Source organism: Cydia pomonella, chromosome 9, assembly GCF_033807575.1.
Source record: "Cydia pomonella isolate Wapato2018A chromosome 9, ilCydPomo1, whole genome shotgun sequence".
NCBI classification, from domain to species: Eukaryota; Metazoa; Arthropoda; class Insecta; order Lepidoptera; family Tortricidae; genus Cydia; species Cydia pomonella.
The window spans coordinates 8,876,562-8,901,778 of NC_084711.1; the positions used below are offsets into that span (position 1 = coordinate 8,876,562).

Here is a 25,217-nt window from a genome sequence, read left to right on the forward strand (position 1 = left end):
TATTTTATTACACATTAGATATTTAGTATATTATATTAAGTGGTGGACTTAAAGCCTTAAGGCATTCTCTACCAGTCAACCACTGGGTCAAAAAGGTGCAGGCTTTTCGTTACGGAACCTTAAAACATACTACATAAGTGAATGCGCTTCTGTGGGTACAAGCTCTGCGGGCTTTCGATATTTTTTTGCATGTCGTGATAAGTATATTTGCACCCATACTGAAAAACATTGAATGAATTAACAACCAGCATTTAAAGGAGGACCTGCAATTATCAGAAAATCGTGACTTATGTCTTTAAACAATGAAAGAGGTGTAACTTGTCTCAAAAGTGTTGAGACATCCAGTAACAACTCTTCTAATAAACTATGGTAAGTAATGTTTCGGTCATATAGGTCAGGCGAGTCGGCGGAACACCCACTGCCATTTAAAGGTAGACTTCCGTATCCAGTACCGACTGCAGCAAGAGACAAGTTGCTGTTGCAATATTTGTTGGCTTGAACCAAAGTGTCAACGACCTCAGCGTCGTCGCCTTAAAGTTTGTCTTCTAAATAGTAAGCGAACGTTTTGGTGTACCATAGGGTGCTTTATAATAATTCCGAAAAAGGCATAATTGCAGCATAAGTTGTCTAAAAATAAGAGTAGCTACGGTCTGTGACGTAGGCACATATATCCCAAATTAAAAAAGTAGCCTATTAGTTATGCCGTAATTTAGCTAATTTTCTTGTAATATTTAGTGTACTTAATCACATCACACACAAACACTACCTAATACCAACACTTGCAAAGTAAACACTCACACTTGAAATTGTAACTATAATATTTTAATTTAGTGGCTTGAGGAAGAGGAGGAGAGGATACCCCGAAAATGCCTGCTGTTTGTCTGTTGAGCGGTCACCACGATATATGCCTAGAGCCTAGTGTGGGATAATACTTCCTTTTTTAATGTTCATAAGAACTGAAACATGTCGAATACTCAAATAAGCAAGAGCAATCGAGCGTTGATCTGACACACACATCGCATGTTGATGCGGGTGAAAAACGTGACTAAGCACCTACGCGAATTTTTTATACCTACACTAAAAGCATTTTTCGGGTGTATACCTCTAGAAATTCCAACATTGATTATTAAAGAGTATTTTCTTATGAATTAGAAAGCAACTACATGTAGGTTCCAAATAAATATAATTATTACTAGAGCCAAGAAAATATCCTTACGAAAAATAATGTTTATGCAACATATCTATGGAATAATCCAACAGTTAGTTTCTAGTGTCCTTGTTTGTGGGTAGCTCACTCCTAATGATAAACTTCCGGATGACCTCAGCTTATCTCATGAAAGTCTTCTAGAAGCGGTCAGTTAAAAACAGTAGGTCAAGAGTTACTCGCTTGCGATCGCTTTGGGCGGGAGGGTGCCTTTACGTTTCACTTTCGCCGCAGGCGCAGCGGTCCGCTGGGTCGTTGCCCCCCTGTCCTCGTCCGCGTGCCGATTAGATAATTTTTCGCGCTACGTTGTCAAAATACTCATGACCTAATGGTACAGTGAGCGCGGCCGTTGAACCCGCGAGCGCTGCGCCCGCGCCTTGCGCTGCGAGTCGACACAGAGTACGAATTAGGAATACTTATCGGTAGAAATAGACAATCTCGTTTCAGTTTCATGGCAGCGTGGCTATGTCAAAATAAGGATTATTACTTAATTCTAATTAACCAGTTCATTAAACTTTGCCGATTCGACAAATCTACGTTGACATGAAAACAAAATGAGATTAGGTAGGTAAGACTATTTATTTGTAGGTCAAATATTTATCGCGTCCTAATAATTGATATCGGTAAAAAACACATACACACACACAATATGTTAGGAAAACAAGTAGATATCAGAAGCCGATAAAAACGAAAAACAACCTCTCATCGCCTGTCAAAGAAGAGGCGTTCTTACTGCAAGCATGTTTTAAGTTTCCAAAGGCAACATTCGATATTGTTTTTATACAATTTAAATATACAATACACAAATAATCGTAAATAAAGATACTTAGGTAATAATAGTACAATGTTTTATATTTACAATTGTTTCTGTCTTATAGAACATGCATAAAAAAATACTTGTTTTTCTTATTTTTTCGCAACTGTCACACACTGTCTGTACGTACGTGTACGTCGTTCGATACACGTACGGAAATGTCATTCTTCACTCGTCCCGAGTCTTGACATACTTAAGTAATGACATACTTTCCGCACTAGCATCGAAATGTATTAACCCAAGCAGAAACGGTCACGGTTCGCTCGCGCTTCGCACTTGCTCGATTAATGGTTGCCCGCTGTCAGGAAATAAAATTTACAGAAAAGGCAAGATCAAACCTGTTTATGCGTTTTCAACTAGGAGGATTTAACAACTGGAGACGCCTCGTATGTAATTTTCTGTACAAAACAGTCTACCAATTTTTTGCAGGGGAGGGGTACGTCAAATGTATGACTATTTGTATTTTACGATGTCAGATAAACGTCAGTCTATACAATACATATGACCATTGGCTGAGGTTTTTGACATAGGGGTAAGCTCATAAAGGCGACTCCGGTTGTTAAATCCTCCAAGGTTTTCTATTTTAAATAACTTACTTTAAAATCAAGCATCGTCACTTTACTTATTTGTATAAGAAATATTTTAGCTTAGGACGGACTGAAAATTTGTATAAAATTTTATTTTCCTGTACTTAGTCTTAGTACCTATCACAATTTCCCACTCGAAGATTTTACAGAATACCGAATGTTTAAACATCTCCGGAGGTGCTCCGAATAATAGGGCTTTCAAACTTTCAGCGAGAATATCATTTCTCTCTAGGTTCAGTAATGTGTGCGGCACAGAAAGAAACAGTGAAATGAGGCCAGCGTTTCAAACGTCTTACTCGGAGACGCAGTTCTGCGGGCTCGGGAAACCTTTGTTTTTTACTAGTTGATACTTCAAATACACTTCATACATATTATACATTTATACTAGGGGACAGAAATAGAGACATCAGCATCACAGCTTCACTAACGTAAAGAACTGAAACAGACTATTTCATACAGGAAGTATGCAGTGGGGTTTTATGGTGAGATTACTACTTTGGGGAAATTTTCTTGGTAATAGTCATAGGTTGTGTGGTTAAGTTAGTAATTAAATTATATTACTTTATTTTAAGTTTACCTGATGGCAGTTCATGGTAGGAAACCGCGCTGGATCGGGACAGGTGGCGTTCTCTCATTTCGGAGGCCAAGATTATTTTTTGATCGCTGAGCCAAAGTAGTTAGTTGATTAGATTGGTTATAGATCGAGTCATTTACTATGACGCGCAGATTTGTCACATCTAATCTTTAATTGTATGACATTACAAACCAGAGCACGCGGCTTCGTGAATGAAACGATCTATATGCATAGTTATTCGACTTAGGATCAAAGCAAATTATTTAAGGCTTTAGCCGCGGAAGCTGAAGACGTTGGTTCGATTCCGGCCTCGGTCACTTTTTATTTATTCTTTACTAGGTATGATATGTATATTTCAGTGCGTAGTTATTGTTTACATCTTACAATATTATTTGCAAGTATTTATATTCAATTATTGAAATGATTGGGTTCCAATGCGAATTTAAACGCTCGAATTTTTAATTAATTTTTGAATTTTTTGTACACCACGTCAAGCACGTGATTGTACTCGTATTTATAGATGCCTAATTTGAGTATTATAGTTAAAAGCATTTTAATTGCGTCGATCGTTAATAACTTTTATATCTTAGCGGAATACCAAGATATGCGCATTATAGAGGAGTCAAGTTCATTTTCTTCGAACTAATGTTGTAAACACCGCGATGTAATGCTTATATAACAGAAGCCAATGACCGATAGCTTAATTACACGCTAGGTAGTAAAATCATTCGAACACCGATGCAAAATACCTATAGATCTATTGCGCCAATGCGCTGTAAATCGAGACGTAAAACTTATGCCTTGGAGTCTTATTTCTAATGGCAATCGAGGTGTAAATAAAATGAGCATAGACGTCATTCATTGCGATTGTATTCGAGCGTCCTTGCTCGTGCGTCGAACCCGGAACATGCACGGCGCTCGTGAGAACAGCACGGTGGCCCGATAACGTCTGATTTCTACTTATCCAAATGCTGCTTACGTAAGCTGGTGATGTTCGATAGCGAAACGACCTTCGCGGTCAATACCCCGCGCTGACAACGGTTAATGACCTATTTACCTACTCCAGTTTCAAACTACTAAGAGGTGATTAAACTCCGTCTATTTGTGTATCTTAATAAATACAAAATTTATTTATATTTACTTGCTTATCTGCACAGTTAGGTATATTCTGTTTGTTGACTTTGTTCGAAACGTTGGACGGGTTCTACAAACATCAGCTGATTATAAAATAAATTGGAACTTAGTGGCAATTCAACCGTTGGACTAAGGAATGGTTCAGTAAAATAGTGGCAGTGCAGTATTTTTTATTTTTTACTCATTATGCAGCAGTTTATTTTTTTCAGTAATCTATAGATAAAATACATAATAACAATAAAATCATTTTGAGAAATATCAGATTGTTTGAATTTCTCATTTTTATTGCAATGTACTTCGTAACTTTTTGTACAACACAATTTGACAATCTTCACCTACCGTTTTCTACAATGCCACACTTAAATTTCAATTTTCACAACTAGTTGTATGCTTTTAGGAATATCATCTTACGAGTAAATTACACCAATAAACTGGAGTTCTTCTTCGGTAGTCAGGAAGTCTCTCCAATCTAACCTCTGACAGAGGTTTTTCTATGGGAGACAAATTTCTGCAAAAATCGCAAATACGCAAAAATGGAAATTCCATGTAACTACCTCAAAGTGAAGTCAAATCAAAAAAGTGCAATATCGAACATAAGACAATTTAATAATATATTAAGTAGCTTATCAAACTTAAAGAAGAAGAAAAACTGTTGATACTCATCAAAAAATGTACCTAATAGTCATATTCTTGTACCTACATAGTTTGCACAATAAATATTTCTGATTCTGATTCTGATTCTGAAAGAAAAAACTATGTTTATGAGAAACACCTCATAAATTCTCTCAGAAGACGCTGTTCAAAAAGTCTTAGGAGACATGTAATATAAAAGGCGAACACTTTAATTCGCCCTTTTATTTTAAATACGATTGTATTTAATTGTATAGAATAGTATGTACGGATTACTACAAAAATTCGCTACTTAAAAATTATCACTAAATAAAATGAAAAACCCACATAATGTGCTGCTACTTTTTTTCTGAACTACTCCTTATTTCGTTTCTTCGGGTCCATACCATTTTTATGTCTTGTTTAGTTTTATATTAGAACCTTAATTACGTATCATAGCTTCGTCAAATCGTGTTGTATCAGTGTGTATGGAAATTGTGCAGTAGCGGGCAACCTGCAGTTAGGATGACACCTGTCCGTCCAATTTAATAATATTTACGATTTGAGTGTATATATTTTTAGATGGTTATGTTGGCTAATTATGTTTGCGAAATAAGTGTTATATGTGTTTAATACATTATGAAAAAGTGGATATTATTGCATTAAATGTTAGTCAATTACGAGTATGCAAGTACAACAAACAATAACATGTCTACATTGTAATTTAAACACAATAACATAATAGTTGAATATTGAAAAGTGTACCTATATTTTAGTGCAATCGTAATTAATATAAAGAAATTATGGCAACATTTTTAAGTATACACCGTAAGAATAAGAATTGAATACTAGGGGTAGAAAATACAAAATAAACAAACGCTTCCATCCACTACCGTTCGTTTTTTGCTAACAATTACGGATATGTTAAATGCAATATCAATGACAGTTCTAGTATATAAATCCGGCGTACATACGTAGCCTTGTCATAAATCTGCTCGCTCGCATGCCGCGTTTACGTTTTAGCAAAAATCTAACAGTAGAATGTTTCAAAACCTTGAGCACTATTGTCGAGCGATGCTCTCCTCCTTTACTCCTGACTTGTTGACAATATTTGTGTATATTTTCCACTTCCTGGTTTTCAGTACTTTATTTGCAAGTATTCATAACGTGTTGAAACTACCGCCAGGTAAGTGCTCGTCTCAAAGCTGGAAACCTTGATGTCAAAAATCAAATATTACTTGCATGGCACGCTCCAATTTCATTTTATGAAAGGAATATATAACAGTAATAGGTAATAATAAAATCAGTTCATTTATAATCTTCTCGTTTATAATGTCTGCGGTACCTGCTGTGTGATAGACGAATGTATATGATGTCATTTGTCTATTCTGTTCTCATGAACACTTATGTTATACGCCGGAAAAAAAATCTCGCAAACAATTGCAATGCAACAACCGAAAGCGGTATTTTGTAGATCTCTTCAGTATCTAAAATCACCGTGGATAGGAATAAGTAACTGGTGTTTTAATTGCAGGGCCATGGGGGTTACCATTTTTGGGAAGTTTGCCATGGATGGGGCGCGGCGCGCCTCACTCCTGGCTACTGCAGCAAGCGGCTAGCTACGGCGACCTTACTTCAGTGCAACTTGGTTCCAACCTGATGGTCTGCATCGGATCTTCCAGAATTCTGAGGGACTTGTTCAACCGACCTGACTCTATTAGCCGCCCGCATACGCCTCTCAATAACTTGTTGTGTGGTCGAGGTAAATGTCATTATTTGGCGATTTAAAAATCAATTTGAAACGACCTTTCATCTATTTGCTATCAATAACCAAAGTTAATTTAGAATTAATTAGCAGTTAAAAGTAACGGTAATAAATAATTGAACCACTTAAAAAATCATGTTATATCTATTAGTGGTTAAAATAATGTTATCAAGTATTGTTAATCTAGTTAACCTAAGCCTCGAAGTGTAAACAAAGTAACAAATTTATGGCAAAATTATTGAGGACTGTTTATATTCTTTATTTCAAAAATTCAACACAAAATTTTAAAAGACAAAAAAAGTGAATTATCTATAATAATTCCATATATTTCACAAGGAATCGTTCTCAGCGAAGGCCTGCTCTGGAGGAAGCAGCGTCAGTTTCTACATGAGAAGTTTCGCGCTCTTGGTGCCAGCGGTGTTGGTATCAACCAGAGATTTGAACATTGCGTTATCGTAAGTAATTTATGTCGTTTCTAAGGGGTAGTATCTGGCTAAGTTGTTTACCTAAACGATTTATTAGAGTACAAGAAAAGTAAAATATCATATAATTTCTTTATGTCAGTAGATACGTAAGTGTTATTATTTGAATATTATCAACCATAAAAAGTTAAATTTTCTAATTTTTTCCTATGACAAGCAGTAAAATGCGTAAAAGGCATTGTCCTCTCTGCAGTTCTCATAACTTTTAAGAAGCGTCATTTTTGTTAGTAGACTATTTACGACACACTCCTCAATTATAGGTGGAGATAGAAGAACTTTTAACAAAGTTTGAAAGCACGAAAGAGCAGCCAATAGACCCGACGAGTGTCCTGGGCAGGCATGTCCACAACGTCATATGCCAGTTAATGATGAGCTTCCGTTTTGAAGAAAAAGACCCTGAGTTCAAGAACTTCAATGAGCGGGTCACAAAAGGCATGGAGCTGTATGGAGCCATACATATCGGGGAGCATGTGCCGGCCTACTTGGTATGTTGAAATTGTCCACTAATAGATATAGCTTAATTTTGCCTGCTAATTTAATAAGAGTTTTTGGGTTGGTACTTAAATACTGATACTGTTTACCAAGTTAAATGTATTCGTAGATATTTGCCACTAATGGTTACTTACCTATATAACAAATTCAATAATAGGTAGGTAATGAACTCATAGTCGTTATCTTAATTGCATTTAACTTTAATGTGCATTGCGTAAACAAGTGATCCGGCCTCAAACAGTAAGATAAAAATTAAGAGGATATAAATAGAATTAATTAGATAAAAATATGTTGCGTATATAACAAGCCATAATAGGAACGTCGTATTCTATCATCATTATTCATCATAAACAGTTTATATGTAAAACATTGAGTAGGTCCTAATTATTTCACTACATCCACTTTAATCATTTTCGACATAGTGCTAGCGGTACGCCAAAAAACGCTGCAAATTGTGTTCAAAGCATGCAAATCGGTAAGATCTTTAGGCGATTTTAATCAATTTGCCACGTAGAACCAAATGGAGAGGAGTTATGACGAAATCTTTTTTTGTAGCGGTATAGGGGTAGGTAAATATTGTTCATTAAATGAAAGGGCTTTTTGAGCCGATTTTAAAAATATACCACATCAATACATTTCAGTCATTTTTTAAATTAGAATAATAGTATATTATTGCAGAGGCCGGGAAAGGGCAATTCGTGGATGAGTTTCGATTTACGAATTGCTGTTCCTGCCGAGGCATATATAGTGCTTTTCTCCAAACATGCGAGGAAATCAGGTCAAATAATCATAATTTAAACATGAACCAGCACTCAAATCGAACCTTCACATCAAAAACGTCTAAAACAATTTCCCTCTTTAATTATTTTTTTAAAAGTTACCTAAAGGCACAACTATTCTGCCATTCAGTACCATTCCATATTGGCTCATTTAATATAATTGTGCAATATAAGCTGTATTTGCACGCATGAGATCCTTAATAAAATATAAAAGTTATATAGTCTTTGAATTTATTAAGTAGTATTCACACGATCATACACGTCGGTCTTACACGACTCTATCCTATAGCTTGAAATGATGCTGACCTGGTCGTGTAGACGTAGCCTGCAGCTACATGAATTGGCTGTATGCATTTTTCTTAGTCGATACATGCTTTAAAAAAGTAAAAAACAATACAGTAATAACTTTCCCGTCCGCTAAAACACGACAATAATGGTTTGAATTTTTTCAATTTGAGTTTGACCATAACGAAGAACTTCCCGTACTATTTTTGCTACAATAAGGTGAACATTTCCGAGCATATTGGAGAAAATATAATTTGTTTATTTGTCTTGTCTTTCCAAGTTTGGCCCTCCTTCAGATACGATAACGTTAATTTTTTTTTGTAAAGTATACCTCAAATTATTATTATTTTTTTAATTTTTCATTATTACAATTCCCATTATTCAATTTTTTTATCATTATTCAATTTATTTTTAAATTAAATATTTAAAAAGGAAGCATTAAAGTTTTATTTAGTCAAACTGGAGGGCCCGCTTCTTCTCTGCCAACGTGATGCAGCGTCTATGTAAGAATTAACTGAAAATACACCTTTAACGCCCCTCCCCCTTTCCTCGAGCTCATCCCCTATCTATTAGGACTTTTTCTTACTTAAATCCAGATTTTACCAAAGGAACATGTAAACCAAGCTACAATACTCTTATTTTACCCGAATGACATTATACCTAAAGATTAATAGTACCGATTTTCATACGTTTAACACTATGTGCAACATTTGACTAAATTTCGGGGTGTACCGCTAGGACTAACAAATTAATTACATACTACATACGTGCATGGCATTGCATGGGTATTTTACGTCGCCTTTTCATGCCTAACAATCGTGTATGCTGTACAAAAACATCGATAAAAAATTAATTAGTATAAAAAAAAAACAAAAAACCCGCCTACACACTAAAAAAGAGGAAAACAAGCCCCACAAGAATATTGTTGTTGATGGTAAGTATCGCAGGCGGGGACCAACAGAGGGTTACTTATAGTCATTTTGGTTGTTGATCCCCGCCTGCAATACTTACCATCAACAACAATATTCTTGTGGGATTTTTTTTTAAATAATTAATGTTTTTATTTATAACTTTTTAGTTACCCCCAAAAAAATCCTATGAGACTCCCGTGATCAAGACGAATCTAACGATACCTCATACATCAAAATCCATCAAGCCGTTTAGGCTACAGGAGGCCACAAAGAAACAGACATACATACATACACTTGAAAAACATTACCCTCCTCCCTTTGGCAGTCGGATAAAAACTCAAAACAGATCTAGAAAGTGTTAGGAACTAGGTAGGTATCAGCCATTGGTATATATGTCTGCTACGGAGGATGAGGTCGAGCACGTTTGAGCTGCTATAAACCGGCTTGTAGTTATTTAAACTTTTCTCATTTCCTTACACGCCAAGTAAATTGCTCAATGACGCATCCTCATTAAGAGGGAACCTGTCCGCAATGCGCTTATTATCTGCAGACCACCTAATTGTTATTCAAGGCAGAGCCTGTGACGTCACAGCAAGCTTCGGAAACAGGCTTATTAGCTACGTGGTATCCTTGGGATTCTGGAACGCGTGTACTTAATACAGAGATGTTAAAAAAACTGTTATTTTCTTTCGAAACATTTTTCAGACATTGAAAGTAGGTTTAGTTTAGTTTAATTTCTAATTTTAATACTATTTCACGCTGTACAAATATTACAATCTGTACAAATATTACAATAACCATCTTAGAACTAGTGTCTGTCTGAATCTGAATCTGAGTCTGAATTTGAAGAATTCTACTTGTTTTACGAGACTCGTCGCTTAAAAAACTTCCGAGTCTTTTAAGTCCCGAGGAATCTTTTTTAAGAGCAACTCAAAAGGACTCAAGCTTCCGAGTAAAGACTCCGTCAACAATTTTATGGGTTTTTGCATAAATAACACAAAAAAAAATTAGGCGTTATTGTATGACTTGTGTACCTAATCCACGAATATTACTTATAGATAACGTCCGAAATTGTTTGCAAAAAATCGAAAGTTCTCTGATAAGGGCTCAAGTCTCTACAAGAGACTGGGGTCTCTTGTAACTTGTTAGTTGAATAGAACTCGAGCTTAGATTTAATTATAAGAGTCTAAAAACTGAGTCGAGTTTTAAAGCAGAGGACTCAAAGGACTCGAGTTTTAACCAACACTACTTAGAAGTTCTAAGTCATCATTATATTCAAATCGATGCAAAAAATACAATTTAAGTTTAATTCACACGTAAATGTTTGTCCGACGAACGTCCCGTATTCAATATACTAAGTGGTACCTCAATTCAATAATACCTAGTCCTTATTTATTTTTCTCCCGGGCGTGTCGAACCTACGAGACGTGCGATAAGTACCTATCCAACGGAACCGAGCCCGAAGCTCCGCACACGAACGCAGGTACGGGCTACGTATCATGGCGTGTCACGGCGTGTCACGTGAATCCGGTCGCGAACGCAGGTACGAGGTACGTACCTTGCCGTGTTCGTGAAATTCGTGATCTTAGTACCGCCGGGCTTAAGAACCCGTAGCTACGGATCGGCGTGTATCACGGATATCAGGAGCCCTACAGTTAGAACGTGTCGTGATGAAATGTAATAAAAATGACATGAAAAAATATCTACACAAAAGGGTTTTTTAAATTAACTATTTTCTATATGGGTATACTTAACTGTCATTAGGAACGAATTGTTTCAAACTTGTTTTATCATTTTATAAGAAAATAATACTCGTATAAATACATGACATTCGAACACTTATTTGTCTTTTTATATAGGACGTAGGATTTAACATCATATTCCAAATCTAAAAGTGAAATAACTAATTCGTTTTTTAAACCAATTTATACTTATTTATTTTTTTTGTATTATATAGCCCTTTGTTCTGAACATGATTGTTCTTTTTGATAGTAAGTCAGTGTACCTGTCGGCAATGGCCTGCTCCTACTCCTTCCAGTATCTCCTCTCTCTTGCCACCCTTGTCCAGAGTGGTCCCACTGTACGTATAATTTCGTCTTCCCATCTTGTTAATTGAGGGTCTTGGAAAAAAGGTAAACCGACTTCAAAAAGGATAAAATAAAATATATCCTTTTTTAAGTATATGCGTTACTAACTGATATGTTTGAAGTCGGTGCCAAGCCAAATTTAGAAGCATACCATGATTTTGGTGCGATTCGATAAAGATGCGGCTATATAAGTATGTACGAGTACAATACGTTGGATTGTCTTACTACGACAGCAATGAACATACCTAAGAACACACGGTCGAACCTTCTTAGCGCAGTCCGTACCATGTTTGTCGTACTGTTGTTGTAGTATAAATCCAATGCGTTTATTTGCTGTAGTAATTTTTAAAGAGCTATTATGACAAATTTTCTAAATGGCCATAGTACGCAAGTGTGGAATTGAGACTGAGTTATTTCTAGCCCCTTATACAGAGAACTTCATTTCAAAATATAAAACGATTCAAGGACCGTCTTCAGGGCTTAAACTTTTCACCTTCATGCTAAATTTCACCTAAATTGATTCAGATGTTTAGCCGTAAAAAGGTAACAAAGAGACAGATAGAATTTATTCCACGTTTATAATACCTATATTCTATTACTACAATTGTAATGTGATTTATAGACATAAAGCTTATTATTTTTGACAGGTATTATTACTATTTGGCTTGGTATCGACTTCAAACATATCAGTTGGAAACGCATATACTTAGAAAAAGATAATATTTTATTTTATCCTTTTTGAAGTCGGTTTACCTTTTTTTGTAAAAAAGTTTTTATTTTTCCATTTTTAGTTTTACGGCATTGTTAAGAGCTTAAGGGTGATGCGTGACGCATAAATGAAAAACACAATTATGTTATCACTAAATTCGTCAACTGTATATAATCAGGATTTTACCCTGAACCACCAGACCTTCAACCGCCCCTAATCCTAACCCCCAATTCCTCAACTTCCAAACCCTGACCACTCATCTCCTAACCCCCCCCCCACCCGCCGATTCCTCAACTCCCGACCCATCAACCCCCTAACCGTCAAGCCCCAACCTAAGATCCCCGTCTACCTTCACCACCACCGTCTACCTCACACACCTCTCCCACCTAGCCCTTATCTGTCTTATTACCAATACTACATACATCAAAAATATACATATATACATCTCGCTCGCACTGGCATCCTATTAGTGCGAGCGAGATGTATAGAAAGTAAGTTACCAACACGTCAGCTAATATTTAAAGTCAAACTCGTGGTAAGGTTACAGTGGCACTACATCAAATTGGTAGTTTTCGAGAGCAAATGCTTGAGTTGCTTAAGAATACAGTCCAATCACCATGTATGTACCTTTAAAAATTAAGGAGTTCCCTCAATTCCTCATGGATTCCATCATCAGATCAGAACCAAAAATATTATGGGTCCACCTTGGAGGTAGAGGTAACTGCTTTCAAACAAAAAAGAATGACTGAAATCGGACTACGGATGTCGGAGTAATCGGTGTACATACATAAAGAAAAAAAATAGCCACAACCGAATACAGAACCTTCTCCTTCTATGAAATTGAAGTCGGTTAAAAATAATAACAGAGTAACTTATAATCTCTAAACTTAAGACTAACTTAAACCTATTATAATTTTGATAAGTAGGCCGTGAGAACCAGGTGATTTATTTATTCAGTTTTAATCCGATATTTATGAACTTCTACGTGTTCACATAAAATTGTACAACGTTAGTACAGATATTTTTGTGCCACTACATGCTTATAAATATTTGAAAAAACCTTTGCGTAATTATTTGTGTACTTTCACTTGGTTAAATAATTTTGAAAAAATATATGTACACATATTTATCAGTTTTCAGTTGCTTACATATTAACTATATTGTGATACTTGCTCAGATTAATATGACAGGTGATATGTGTACATATTTTTGATTGGTTAATCTGTTCAGATGCATATGTACCTCTCTTTGCTCATTTATTTTTAAGCCTTGGATTTGCTCATATATTTGTGAACTCGACTGTACTAGTCTTTCCTAAATCCAGCCTGTTCGTTTGGTTGGCATTCGTCTAATGTTTGATATTCTTTCTAGTATCACCTTAGCAAAAACTCATATCATATATAATACATAAAAATATTTTAGAAAGCGGGGTTAAATTTTAACTTGTACGTTTAAACCATATTAGGGTATAAATATTTTGGGTTTAGAAAGCGGGGTTAGCTATTTCACTTTTACATTCACAATATGAACTTACATCCTAGATTTAATTTAAATGATCATTAAAATGGTGTTATATTTGGCGCATCTGAATCGCAACACGAGATGCAACTTTTAAAAAGTTTACATACGTAGAGGTACTACGCCGTAGCGCTTGTACAGGTGCACGATCTCGTAGCGTTCGTGCTTTATGAACGTGAACGGCATTCAAACGTCATTTTGATTTTTGCGCGCGCTCGCTGCGAGTTAAGTATGCAACGCATCTGACGATGAACACTACTACGATTGAATGTAAAGTTCCAGTGTCATTCTAAATATACAAAAAATCGGGTTATATAGATAAATCCCTTCTACGCTAACGCTGCACCAACTTGGCAAGCGACAGAATGAGGCAGCGCCACTATAAACGTTGAAATGTGATTATCACAATATTTTTAATTTCAGCACCTGCCAGGTAAAAAGTCAGTGTTAAAGGAAATCCGACGAAATCTGCGAGATATCAGCGAGTTTCACGTGCGGAAAGTGGCCGAACGCCGACAACAACTCTGGGATGTCAACATGGATAGCCACGTGCCAACTGATCTGTTGGACTATTACTTGCTCGAGTTACGAAATAATTCTGTTGGTTCCAAACTCTTTGACGGAGTTGATCCAGGTGGGTTCTTACTTTGTATACGTTACCGTGAAAACCCCTAGTTAAAACTACGTTTCCGTATAGCCTCAGTGAAAACGCGTATGCCTTAGTTGAATCTAGTTCTTCGTAAGGACTCGGTGAAAACTAGTTTTCACAAAGTCCGTTGATGAAAAATAGTTAGATTTTGTAAGTAACAATAATAATATTCGTGGGCACATTGTTATCACAAAATATTTATATTGCATTTGGGGTTATTTGGTAGAAATTCGCTATTTCCACCACGTTCTTTGCAGCATTGAGTCAAATCGACCACCTGCAAACCAGTATGTTTGATTGCGATGTTATTAAAAAGAAAAAGCGGAAATAACATTATACTACAGCTACAGCCCAATCGTCTAAAATTACGTACTATTAATATTTATTACTTTTAAATTAATTTTTCTATAATACGAGTATACTAATTTAATTTGTCATAGTTTTCCTTATAAATGAGAAAATCTATATATCAATATGTAAATGTTAAGATGTCGTTCGAGTCTTCGGAAGATTTATCGTAACAAGTATGTCAATGCTACTATGCCGCGGAAAGTTTAACGATGACGTTACGTACAATATATTGCTTATCTTATAATATTCCGTTCACATGAATGAATTTGAGATTAGTGACCGCGGCCGGCAAAACATCCCACTTTGTCGCTTGCCATAAGGACGCCTTTTCCAGTTATTCGTTTAAAGGTACAAGTAAATCTCATCCTTTGTTTAAACGATTCGTATGATTAGAGTTATCAAAATATTCTCGATTTTCTGCGAAACGAGATAATTTTAATGTACTGACTGTTTACGCTGGTTATATTTAGCTTTCCGTGGCCTTGAAAGTGCGTTAACCTCGATTAGATAACATCTGTCACCCCGAACTCTATGATTGCTTATCATATTATTTATTTTCAAGGTTTTTACTGCATCAGTATATATCACGATAAAAAAGATGCTAGGTTTGGATATATAGTCTTACTTTGTAAGAACTAGTACTCGTAATCATTACTATTAAGATAAAGTTTATGGAGGTACAAAAAATCATGCCATTAAAAACATATAAGTCTTATTAATGTTTTAGTTGAAAATTCTTATGAAAAAATCTATGAGGATAGGTCGAATTTGTCTAATAATAACATTACACAGTAACACATAACAAACATTTGTAAAATAAAACGGTTCGTTTAGTTAGAAAATAACCATTACAAATTAATAAAGGTCCAGGTTGAATTAAAAAAGTTAAAATATTTGTTCTTTATAAGCCTATTACAATACAAACTACTTAGTGAAAAAATCAAACGTGTCTAACAAACATACGGCTCGTCTGATGGTAAGTGTATTTCATAGACGCTAAAACTCCAGAGGCGGCACATACGCGTTGCATGCCCTTTATAAATTACATTTTAAATTAAATATTAAAGTTTCCATACACTATATTATATTATATGGAAGTCGGAGTTGCTTTTAGCTCAGTATACCGGGCGCGAGCGGCGCTTGTCGGGTGCCGGGTGCGCGCCGGTGCTTGTGCCCAGTGCGTGCGTAATACCTAAAGATCAATGTATGGAATATAATAATAATTAGATTGTTTTCTACTATACTACTCATTATCTTTATGTAAAAATATATTTACCTAATATTATTACTTAAATTAAAATAAAATTTATATTTTCTAAAAGTAAAAGAACACTATTATTAAAATAAAAATACTTGAATTATGTAATGTAATGTTAATTATGTCCATATACCTAATACATTTCCAAATCGCAACATTTCCTGTATACTGGATATGAATGATTTTTGTTCTTACTATGACTATTTATACGCATTTCGTCATATAACAATTGGTACATATACTTAATGTCATCATACAATATGACAGTCAATCCTGTAAGAGAAATTACAGTTTTTGCCATAACAGATTCACCTAGCGCTCAAATATTTCTTCTAAGTTAAAACAATGTTATTTTGGATAGTAAATAAAATAATGTTTGCTGCAGATGAACAGATAGTCCAAGTATTCAACGACCTTTTCTCCGCTGGTATGGAAACCGTCCGGACGAGCCTACTGTGGGCCTTACTGATGATGCTCCGGAACCCGTTGGTAGAGGCCGCGGTGCGCGCTGCGCTTGCCGAAGTAGTTGAGCCAGGGCAACTGGTCACTTTGGAGCACCGTGCGAGGCTGTACTATATTGAAGCTGTGTTGTATGAAACTCTGAGGATCGTGTCAGTGGTGCCATTAGGAACGACGCATGTTAATTCTTCGTAAGTTGCCTTGTTTTTAATCACATCTTTTTTAGTATAGGTAGTTTAGTAATATAACACATCTACAAAACAAATAACTGTGAATGTATTTACGATATATTTAACAAATATATTTGTATTAAAGATAAAATGTTACAAATAACTCAATGGGAACTGTTGTGCTAGTTCTGGTAAATCACTAAATCAAATTTCCTAAATCCGTTATCATTACGTTTTCCTTCTTGGCCAATCAAGAAGTTTTCTTACACACACTTATAATTTATGACTTACATTTGTCTTTTAGTCTTTGGAAAGTTAATGGCTACAAAATTCCTGCCGGCACCCACCTCGTGCCACTACTGAACAAAATCAACATGGACCCGGAATTCTTTCCTGACCCCAACAACTTTGCCCCGGAGAGGTTCATAAAAGACGGTAAGGTCGAACTCCCGGACACCTTCATCCCATTCGGAGTCGGTCGCCGCGTGTGCCTCGGGGAGCAAGTGGCTAAATCAGAACTCTTCTTATTCTTTGCAAACATTATGAATTGCTTTAAGTTTTTTTTACCCCAAGGTGAACTTATGCCAGAATTGGAAGGCGTTATGGGCATTACTCATGCTCCTTTACCTTATAAATTATGCTTTAGAAAAATATAATATTTTATTTTTAATCAATATCATCAATGGATTGATTCAAGTATAATAGCGATTCCTGTTGGAACCAAAGTTGACATTACTATTGTTTTCTATCGTAGTGCATGTGATCAAAAACTATGTAAAATGAAGCATCAATTGAAATACTATAGTATTACACGTAGTTTATAGTAGCACACGTTATGTTCATATCATACTAACCTACTCTGAAGAACCTACCTACGTTTTATTTTATGTGTTGTATAATGCGGTTGTACAATAAGCATCTATCGAATCAGTTCTACAAATACGAGCGCAAACTCTTATTAGAGACTGGATTAAATTTTGAATTTGAAGCTAGTACGTATTGGGATCAGAAATATATATAATAAAGGTAGGTACATAGTATGTACTATATATGTTGTGATTGTATTATACAGTATATTATGCAAAAAATATATACATTTTTAATATATTAATCATAAAATAGTAAAATATATCAAAAATTAAATAGGGTAGGTAGGTAATTTTGTCTATAAATAGGAAATTCCCACGTGTAGGAAATGTGAAATGACCAACAACCATGGCAAATTATGCTGATATAACTGTTATACCTAGAACCTATACGTATTTTTCCTGTTGTGTATTTTATTATTATTCTGATCTTCATGAACTACCACCTAATATAAATGTTTTAATGTTTCATGTTAATGTGCTCTACGAGTCTATCCAGCCATACATGTAAGAGACAGAATGTGACCTTCTAGTTTCCCATTTACACTGGCCCTCTTTCTATTTATTTCTCATACGTATTACGAGTACCTAATATTTGCGCCAAATACCAGAAATCTATGACTGGACTTGGTTATCATCATCAGCTCTATGTATGTTATACCATTGTTACGGAACCAAATAATGATTTTATGTAGATTTTGTGTGAGTTACGAACTACTTGGCGACTATTAGATACTGTTATAACCAATTAAATTAAAATTAGAAATTATTTATATTTGTATTTTTTTATAAGTAGACACACTACTATAAACTATGAACGAAATAAATGTCTTATACAAAGGAAAAAGAAAACTAGGAAGAAAGAAGGAAGCTGGAAGCCTTAGTAAGTTTTCGTTTGTATTTGACATTTATAAATATAAATATGTATTTAACATAAAAATGCAAAAAATCGTTTGTTTTTTTGTTCCATCCGGAACACGGATACAATTTACTTAAAATATGAGCAGAAAAAAATATCGTTGATGAACTTGATATTTTTCTCCACACATTTATTTTTAACATCACACTAAGTACTTCTTTAAATAAGATGCTGGTTTAAAACTTGAGATCATGTGTGGAACTTGTGTTAACGTAATGATTAAGACGTATTTTGTTTCAAAGATCACGGGCATGACTTTACAGATAATAATATTGTTTTAATTAAATTAGTATTAAAATGTCATTAAATGTTATCAATACTATGTTTTATCAAGATAATTATCTTTTATGGTATTATAATCTTAAGTAAATTGCATTGCTGCTTAACTTGTTCATTATTTAAAAATTACAGAAATAAATTATTCGTTAAGAAAACGACATTAACAATACGTATTTTAGTCAATCAATACAATCACTGATTGACTTTTATTTTACATTATTTAGTATTTTAAGTACTAGACGTAATTATTATGTTTATATAACGTTTTATTAACGTAGAGCCTAATTAAAACGAAATTAAATTGAAAATTAATATATAACATTCATAACATTACTATGTATATAACATTTCACGAAAGTATTGACTCTAGCTCTCATTATTGATGTGATTAAAGAATAGTAATTTTATTATTCCACTTGCTTTTTTGAAGTGTCAGAACTAACCTAAACCTTACCTAACAGTTCATTGAAAAACCTGTTTATGTAAAGGTATTCCTATTTCTATTATAAGATTCATGTGTATTTTTTTATAATTAGTTTTAAAATACATCAGAATTGCTAGAGTTTGGTTTTTATTTTGTACATGTATATTCACCAATCTAAATAATGAAAATATCCTCATCAAGTGTCAACTTTTAACCATCTCATTTAACTTAAAAATATAATTATTTGATGTTCCTTGGAGCTTGGGACGGATGTTAGTGTGGGATGCTACCTGCGTAGACACACTAGCACCATCCCACCTCCAACGGACTAATGTAAAAGCAGGCGCAGCGGCGAAAAGCGCCGAAAATTTTAAACGTAATAAATATGTTTTGGTAGAGAGTACCATTTTGTACCATTTGGCGTTGAAACTCTAAGTCCATGGGGACCCAGCGCGCACAAGTTTTTTGGAGAAATCGTGCAACGCCTGGTTGACGTAACTGGTGACCGAAGAGCTGGCGGCTTCGCAAAACGTATTAGTATTGCGATACAACGAGGAAATGCCGCCAGCATCCTTGGTACAATGCCTCAAAGGCCTATTTTACATATAAGCTAGTTATAGTAATCCTCTGTATATATCCATTATCATTATGTATATTGTTTATGTAAATAAATAATTCCTATAACAAGTTTACACTAAAAAATATATTTGATGTCATAATATAGTTTTGAAAGTAGACGACAACTCAACCTAACTAATAATAAAATATGCAACATCCCTATTATAATTTATTGGCATTTATAGCAAGGTCCTAAATGTACCATATAAATAAAATAATGTGTTTACAACTAATTTGTTGCGCAATCTTCTCTAAAAGATTAGCTAGAAAACCCAGATGACCGCGTCGGTAAATGCCGATATGTAAACATTTACGATAACATAAATGTCCCAGCGGTTAATATGACATAAATTGCCTCTTTCAATCATAATTAGTATTACTGGATGCAACTAAAAATATATTGCGACTGCAGAAACGATGCTGATGCAGCGTGGCAGGAAATGGGCGATATCAGTGTCAATTTAGAAGGAAGCGTATTCTGATTATAATAATAGATTATCAATTTGATCTGGATTTGTTATAGATATGATCTGTCAGTGTCAGAAGTGATATTTCTAGTTGAAAAAACTCTCACGGGTTAACCTGTTACAATTACAAACATAATACGCCTGTTGGTTCTATTTGGTCTATTTCCGCAATGCGGTTTAATACAGCACCATCTGGATCGCAATTCAATGCTATTCGCAACGAAAGTTTTTTGTGCACCAGTTCGTACCGGTACCCACGACTACTTTGTTCCGATTATATCATACCCATGGTTCTTCAAAGCATGAATTGATTAATTCTAGTCGTCCCCTTTATGACGTGAACCTTGAAAATTTAAAGGATTCTAAAGCACAAAGGACTATTGAATGTTATTTTTATCAACGTGACCTGACGTGCAAGTTCAAGGCTTTAGGCGTCGGTTCCAACGGGAGCTAGTCATTTTGGTTTATTTTTAATAATTTAAATCGATCGATTTGATCCGAAAAGAAATTGGCGACAATCTCCAATTTATTCACCAATTTTAGATTTATGGTGATATTTGAGTGTTCTAAATAAAAAAATGCCCCCAAAAGCGAATACTAGCGTCAGAAATTGGTATTCTTGTGCCCGTACCTCCATTTTATCCTTAATATCGATAATAATCGAGGGTTGAAATCGGAGAGTCAAATTGGCGTTTGCATCCGCACAATCTGATTTGATGTGACAATTTAATCAGATTGGAGAAAAGTTGTTACCGTCTGAACTAGCCTTAAAGGACGCACTTATGCGGCAGAAGGAGATGGATGTATGGATGTTGGCATCATGTGTTGCCTGTTAAAGCTCTGTGGCGTCCTTAATAAATTTCTACAATTTGAAGTACCACTATAATGGACTGATGGGTGATAATACTCGTATGCCTATTTTTTCATTAAACCCTTATTAAATTAAATTAAATATTATAGGACATTATTACACAAATTGACTAAGTCCCACAGTAAGCTCAATAAGGCTTGTGTTGAGGGTACTTAGACAACGATATATATAATATATAAATATTTATAAATACTTAAATACATAGAAAATACCCATGTTCATCACACGAATAAATGCCCTTACCAGTATTTGAACCCGGAACCATCGGCTTCATAGGCAGGGTCACTACCCACTAGGCCAGACCGGTCGTCAAGACAGCGAAGTCTTATAGGCACAAACTATATGTGAAAAAATAAATCATTACCACACAAACTGTTAACTCTGTTTTTTTGACAGGAGTATAATATTATAACAGTTACAAAATATCGTGTAGATGACATAATAAAGACGTGCCCAAAAATGCTAACGAAACCAGCACCTTATTTTGCCACGTGTAAGTTATCCGAGCCAAAAACCAAGGTCGCGGGGATGGATTATCGCTAAATGAATGCCACGGGAGCTGCTCACGCGCATGCCGAGGGTTACCCCCGGCACTATTGTTGTAATATGTATAATATTTTATTAAAAACTTATTGACAAATTATTGCGAGCCATACTGAGACGAAATCCTGACTTATGGCCAGCAGTTGAATACAACAAATTATATACTTCCTCTTTAAACTTAGTTGATTTTATACAGAGAAATTAATAGAAACGAATTTGGGAATCAAGGTCTTATGATCTTATGGTGATTAAATAAATATACTAAACAATGAACCTTATATGCAGGCCAAAACCGTACACTGAAACTGAACAGCGCAAGCTCTTTTTACTGCACACCGCGTCAACATTGGTCTGACATTCATCGCACAAGCTTAACTGGTCAAATAGTTGTACGAGTTTTCGTCTTAAGGAAATCTCCTCATACACGGTGTTTTTATTGAATTCCGTCAATACAATAGTGAATTTTCGTTTTGTATATTTTTTTATACAAAATAATTAAATGCCGCATATTAAAAGCTAAATAAACAATTGAAATATCATTTGGACCATCGATCGTTTTTAATGAATTTAAGTTTAATAAGAATGCAGATTCAAGCGCGTTTAAAACTTATTGATAAGTTATTATTCTTATTAATTATTAATAACGTTTTACCATACCTCCCATACAACGTATTATTTATTAAGTAATTAAATGAACACTAAGCTTACTTTTTACCTGTCTATGACGTAAAATTTTAAGGCATGTTTCCCCAAGTGCTATAGCGAATGTCTTCAAGTTGCATGCGTTGCCATGGTAATGTGGATAGTAATTTGTTCCTAGGCCACGCCCCCTGGCAGTGAATGCGTTAAGAGATATTGAAGATACAGGTTGTGAAATTTGGAAAACCCTTATAGAATTATAATTCCAATGATTGATTGATTAGTTTATAAATTGACAACCCTATATCTCCGTCTATTGATCCGTTGGCCCTAGTGCAGACTATTTATATCTATGTTTTTTTGGATTTTAGTATGAATACGAAACGTCGTTTCGTAATTTTACCTTTTGTATTGTTACGTAATCACTCGTTTCGGATCATTATGAGAATTATATACATATATAAATAAATCTCAAAGTTTTATGACATCAATAATTTTTGTTCTTACTCATTAACCCTGTTTGTTTCATTTTTTTTATTACTTATACTTAGGTACTTACATTGTAATTGATATCCTTATACCACTTACTCGTAGATGATTGCATTCCATAAATTTCCTATGCCGTGAAGAATAAACTTTTGTTTAGAACTTAGCTTCTATATTTTAAAGTAAGCATTAACATAAATCATGAAAGAACTTTACACAAATTCTAAGGCTGCTAATTAAAAAAAATGGTTTATACGAAATATTCTTAAAGAAATTTAATATCACATTATGTTAAATAACAACTAGACTTCATGATGAAATGCTCATCCGACTGCGTATTTGGGTCGAGGCCTGAATATGTTGCTTATACATTTCGGGTTTTGAACTTAATTTGCAATCTCATTAGAGATCCGTACTAAGGACGATGTATTTAGTTTTTAGTTAGTCTGCGATAACTAATGTGCGCTTTATTTTGGTTAAAATTGAAGAAATTTTACACTAATCTCTTTTTAAACTTTAGATGTACATATTTGCAGTATTTATTTTGATGTACATATTTGCAGTATTTATTTTATACTATCGCCTTATTGCCATGCCTACTAAGCTCATATCTTAGCAAAGCCTGCATACCTACGTGTGAAAGTGATGTGTACCTAACACATCACTTTTAACGATTTCGATGCCTAATTGATATTAGTTCGCCTAAATTAAGTAACTACTAGGAAATAGTAGCCGATAATCATCTCAATTAAGCACTGAACCCTCACCTCGCGAGCCGCCCACACTTCGCGTTCTCATGCCGCGCCAAATGACGTCGTACCGGCGACTGTAAACGTCAAACTATTGCGAAAGCGTGCGAAATTTTTTACCCGAGAGCCAGAGTGACGCAAGTCCATTTTTTTTCTACACGCGATTGTATTACTAATTGCTGGAAACGTATATCTTAGAATGGTGTAAATTTTCCCGTAGGTTTGGGTCACTTGGGCTTTTGGTTAAAGAATTAAATGATGGTAGTGACCTTACGCACCGTGGCGTAACGCGGGCCGCCCCACGTGCCGTTACACAACTTAAATAAGCTAAAGACTTTTTGCTATTAGGTATAATGGTATTAAAAATTGATTTAGGGTATAAAAAAGTTCAACGTTGGACCTTAATAACTTGTGATAAAATAATAAAGGAATTTATATGTATAATATTCTTATCCTATACGTATAGCAAAGTTGTTGTATTCAAAGCGCGGATCAGAGTAAATATAATATTAAAATATATAATAATCTTTTAAGCACTAAAAGCTTATATTGGTTTACTAAGAAATATATCTTTTCTAAGAATACAGTTAGACATACAGATACCCTAGCCATTGGAAGCTGAAATTTTCATTGTATGCATGCATACATTAAGGTAACTAGTATACCTTATTTCATTTATGTAATTTATTGTGCTGCGCTGTAACATAACATAGGTTGTAAGTTGATACTAACAAATATGGACTGTATTATTTGTTTGAGAATATATTTTATAACAACTGATGTAGCGGGTATGAAGAATTTAAGAAATTACGATTTTTACTTTGGAGCAGCCTGTATGTGATAGCTCCTGAGGTAATAAATCCTAATAGAATGGTATGAAAAGTTCTTCGACCTTTTTAATTATCTTTTTCTAAGACACTAATAAGATTCTTATTTCTGATTGCCGAATATTTTTGAATGAATTGTCGAAAACACTGCCCGATTCGAACCATAAGATACGTCAAATATTAGGTCTAGAAACGATATGGATCGGATATGTCAGTGTCAAAAGTGAGTTTTTTTTTGAAGAGTGCCAATTATTAACACAGTATGTTTCTTTTTGCTGTCCATTATTGGAAATAACCTTTGTTTGAAAATTTATTTTGTTACTTTTGTTCTAATTTGAAAAATATTAACGTTAGATCATTCCTGAAAAGTAACACTATGTGGGATTTCAGGGTTTGTCCAATGGCTAAGCACACACTGTATAATAAACACGAAATAAGCCTCAATTAGTTATTTTATATAGTATTTAATAAGTGGTGAACGGTGTTGGTCACACATACTGTAAACAGTGTATAAAATACTTTATATTTAAGCCTTTCTTGTAGTGACTGTTTGTTTACCTAAAAAAATTAAAAAAAAAAATTAGCTATTACTGTTTGTCTTAATTGTCATTTTGACTCCTGTACTTGTAAGAAGGGGACACATTAGTAACTAATTGATGCTTGTTAAGTTTTATCAATAAAGGCTAAAGTAT

The 25,217-nt window shown here is 34.7% G+C and overlaps 1 protein-coding gene across 1 annotated transcript; it reads left to right on the forward strand.

Annotated features, from left to right (window-relative positions):
• On the forward strand, positions 1-24,972 carry LOC133521282 (cytochrome P450 18a1-like). Its single transcript, XM_061856154.1, has 7 exons — positions 1-6,108; positions 6,457-6,684; positions 7,024-7,142; positions 7,430-7,654; positions 14,374-14,584; positions 16,594-16,858; positions 17,142-24,972. The coding sequence occupies exons 1-7, from the start codon at positions 5,964-5,966 to the stop codon at positions 17,491-17,493; spliced, it is 1,545 nt and encodes a 514-aa protein (XP_061712138.1). The 5' UTR covers positions 1-5,963; the 3' UTR covers positions 17,494-24,972.
• The last annotated feature ends 245 nt before the right edge of the window (positions 24,973-25,217 follow it).

Excerpts from the sequence above, each read along its gene's own strand:
- LOC133521282 (XM_061856154.1), top strand. The coding sequence starts at position 5,964 with ATGTTTCAAAACCTTGAGCACTATTGTCGAGCGATGCTCTCCTCCTTT. Across the intron at positions 6,685-7,023 it reads TAACTTGTTGTGTGGTCGAG|GAATCGTTCTCAGCGAAGGC; the intron begins GTAAATGTCATT and ends ATATTTCACAAG. Across the intron at positions 7,143-7,429 it reads GATTTGAACATTGCGTTATC|GTGGAGATAGAAGAACTTTT; the intron begins GTAAGTAATTTA and ends CCTCAATTATAG.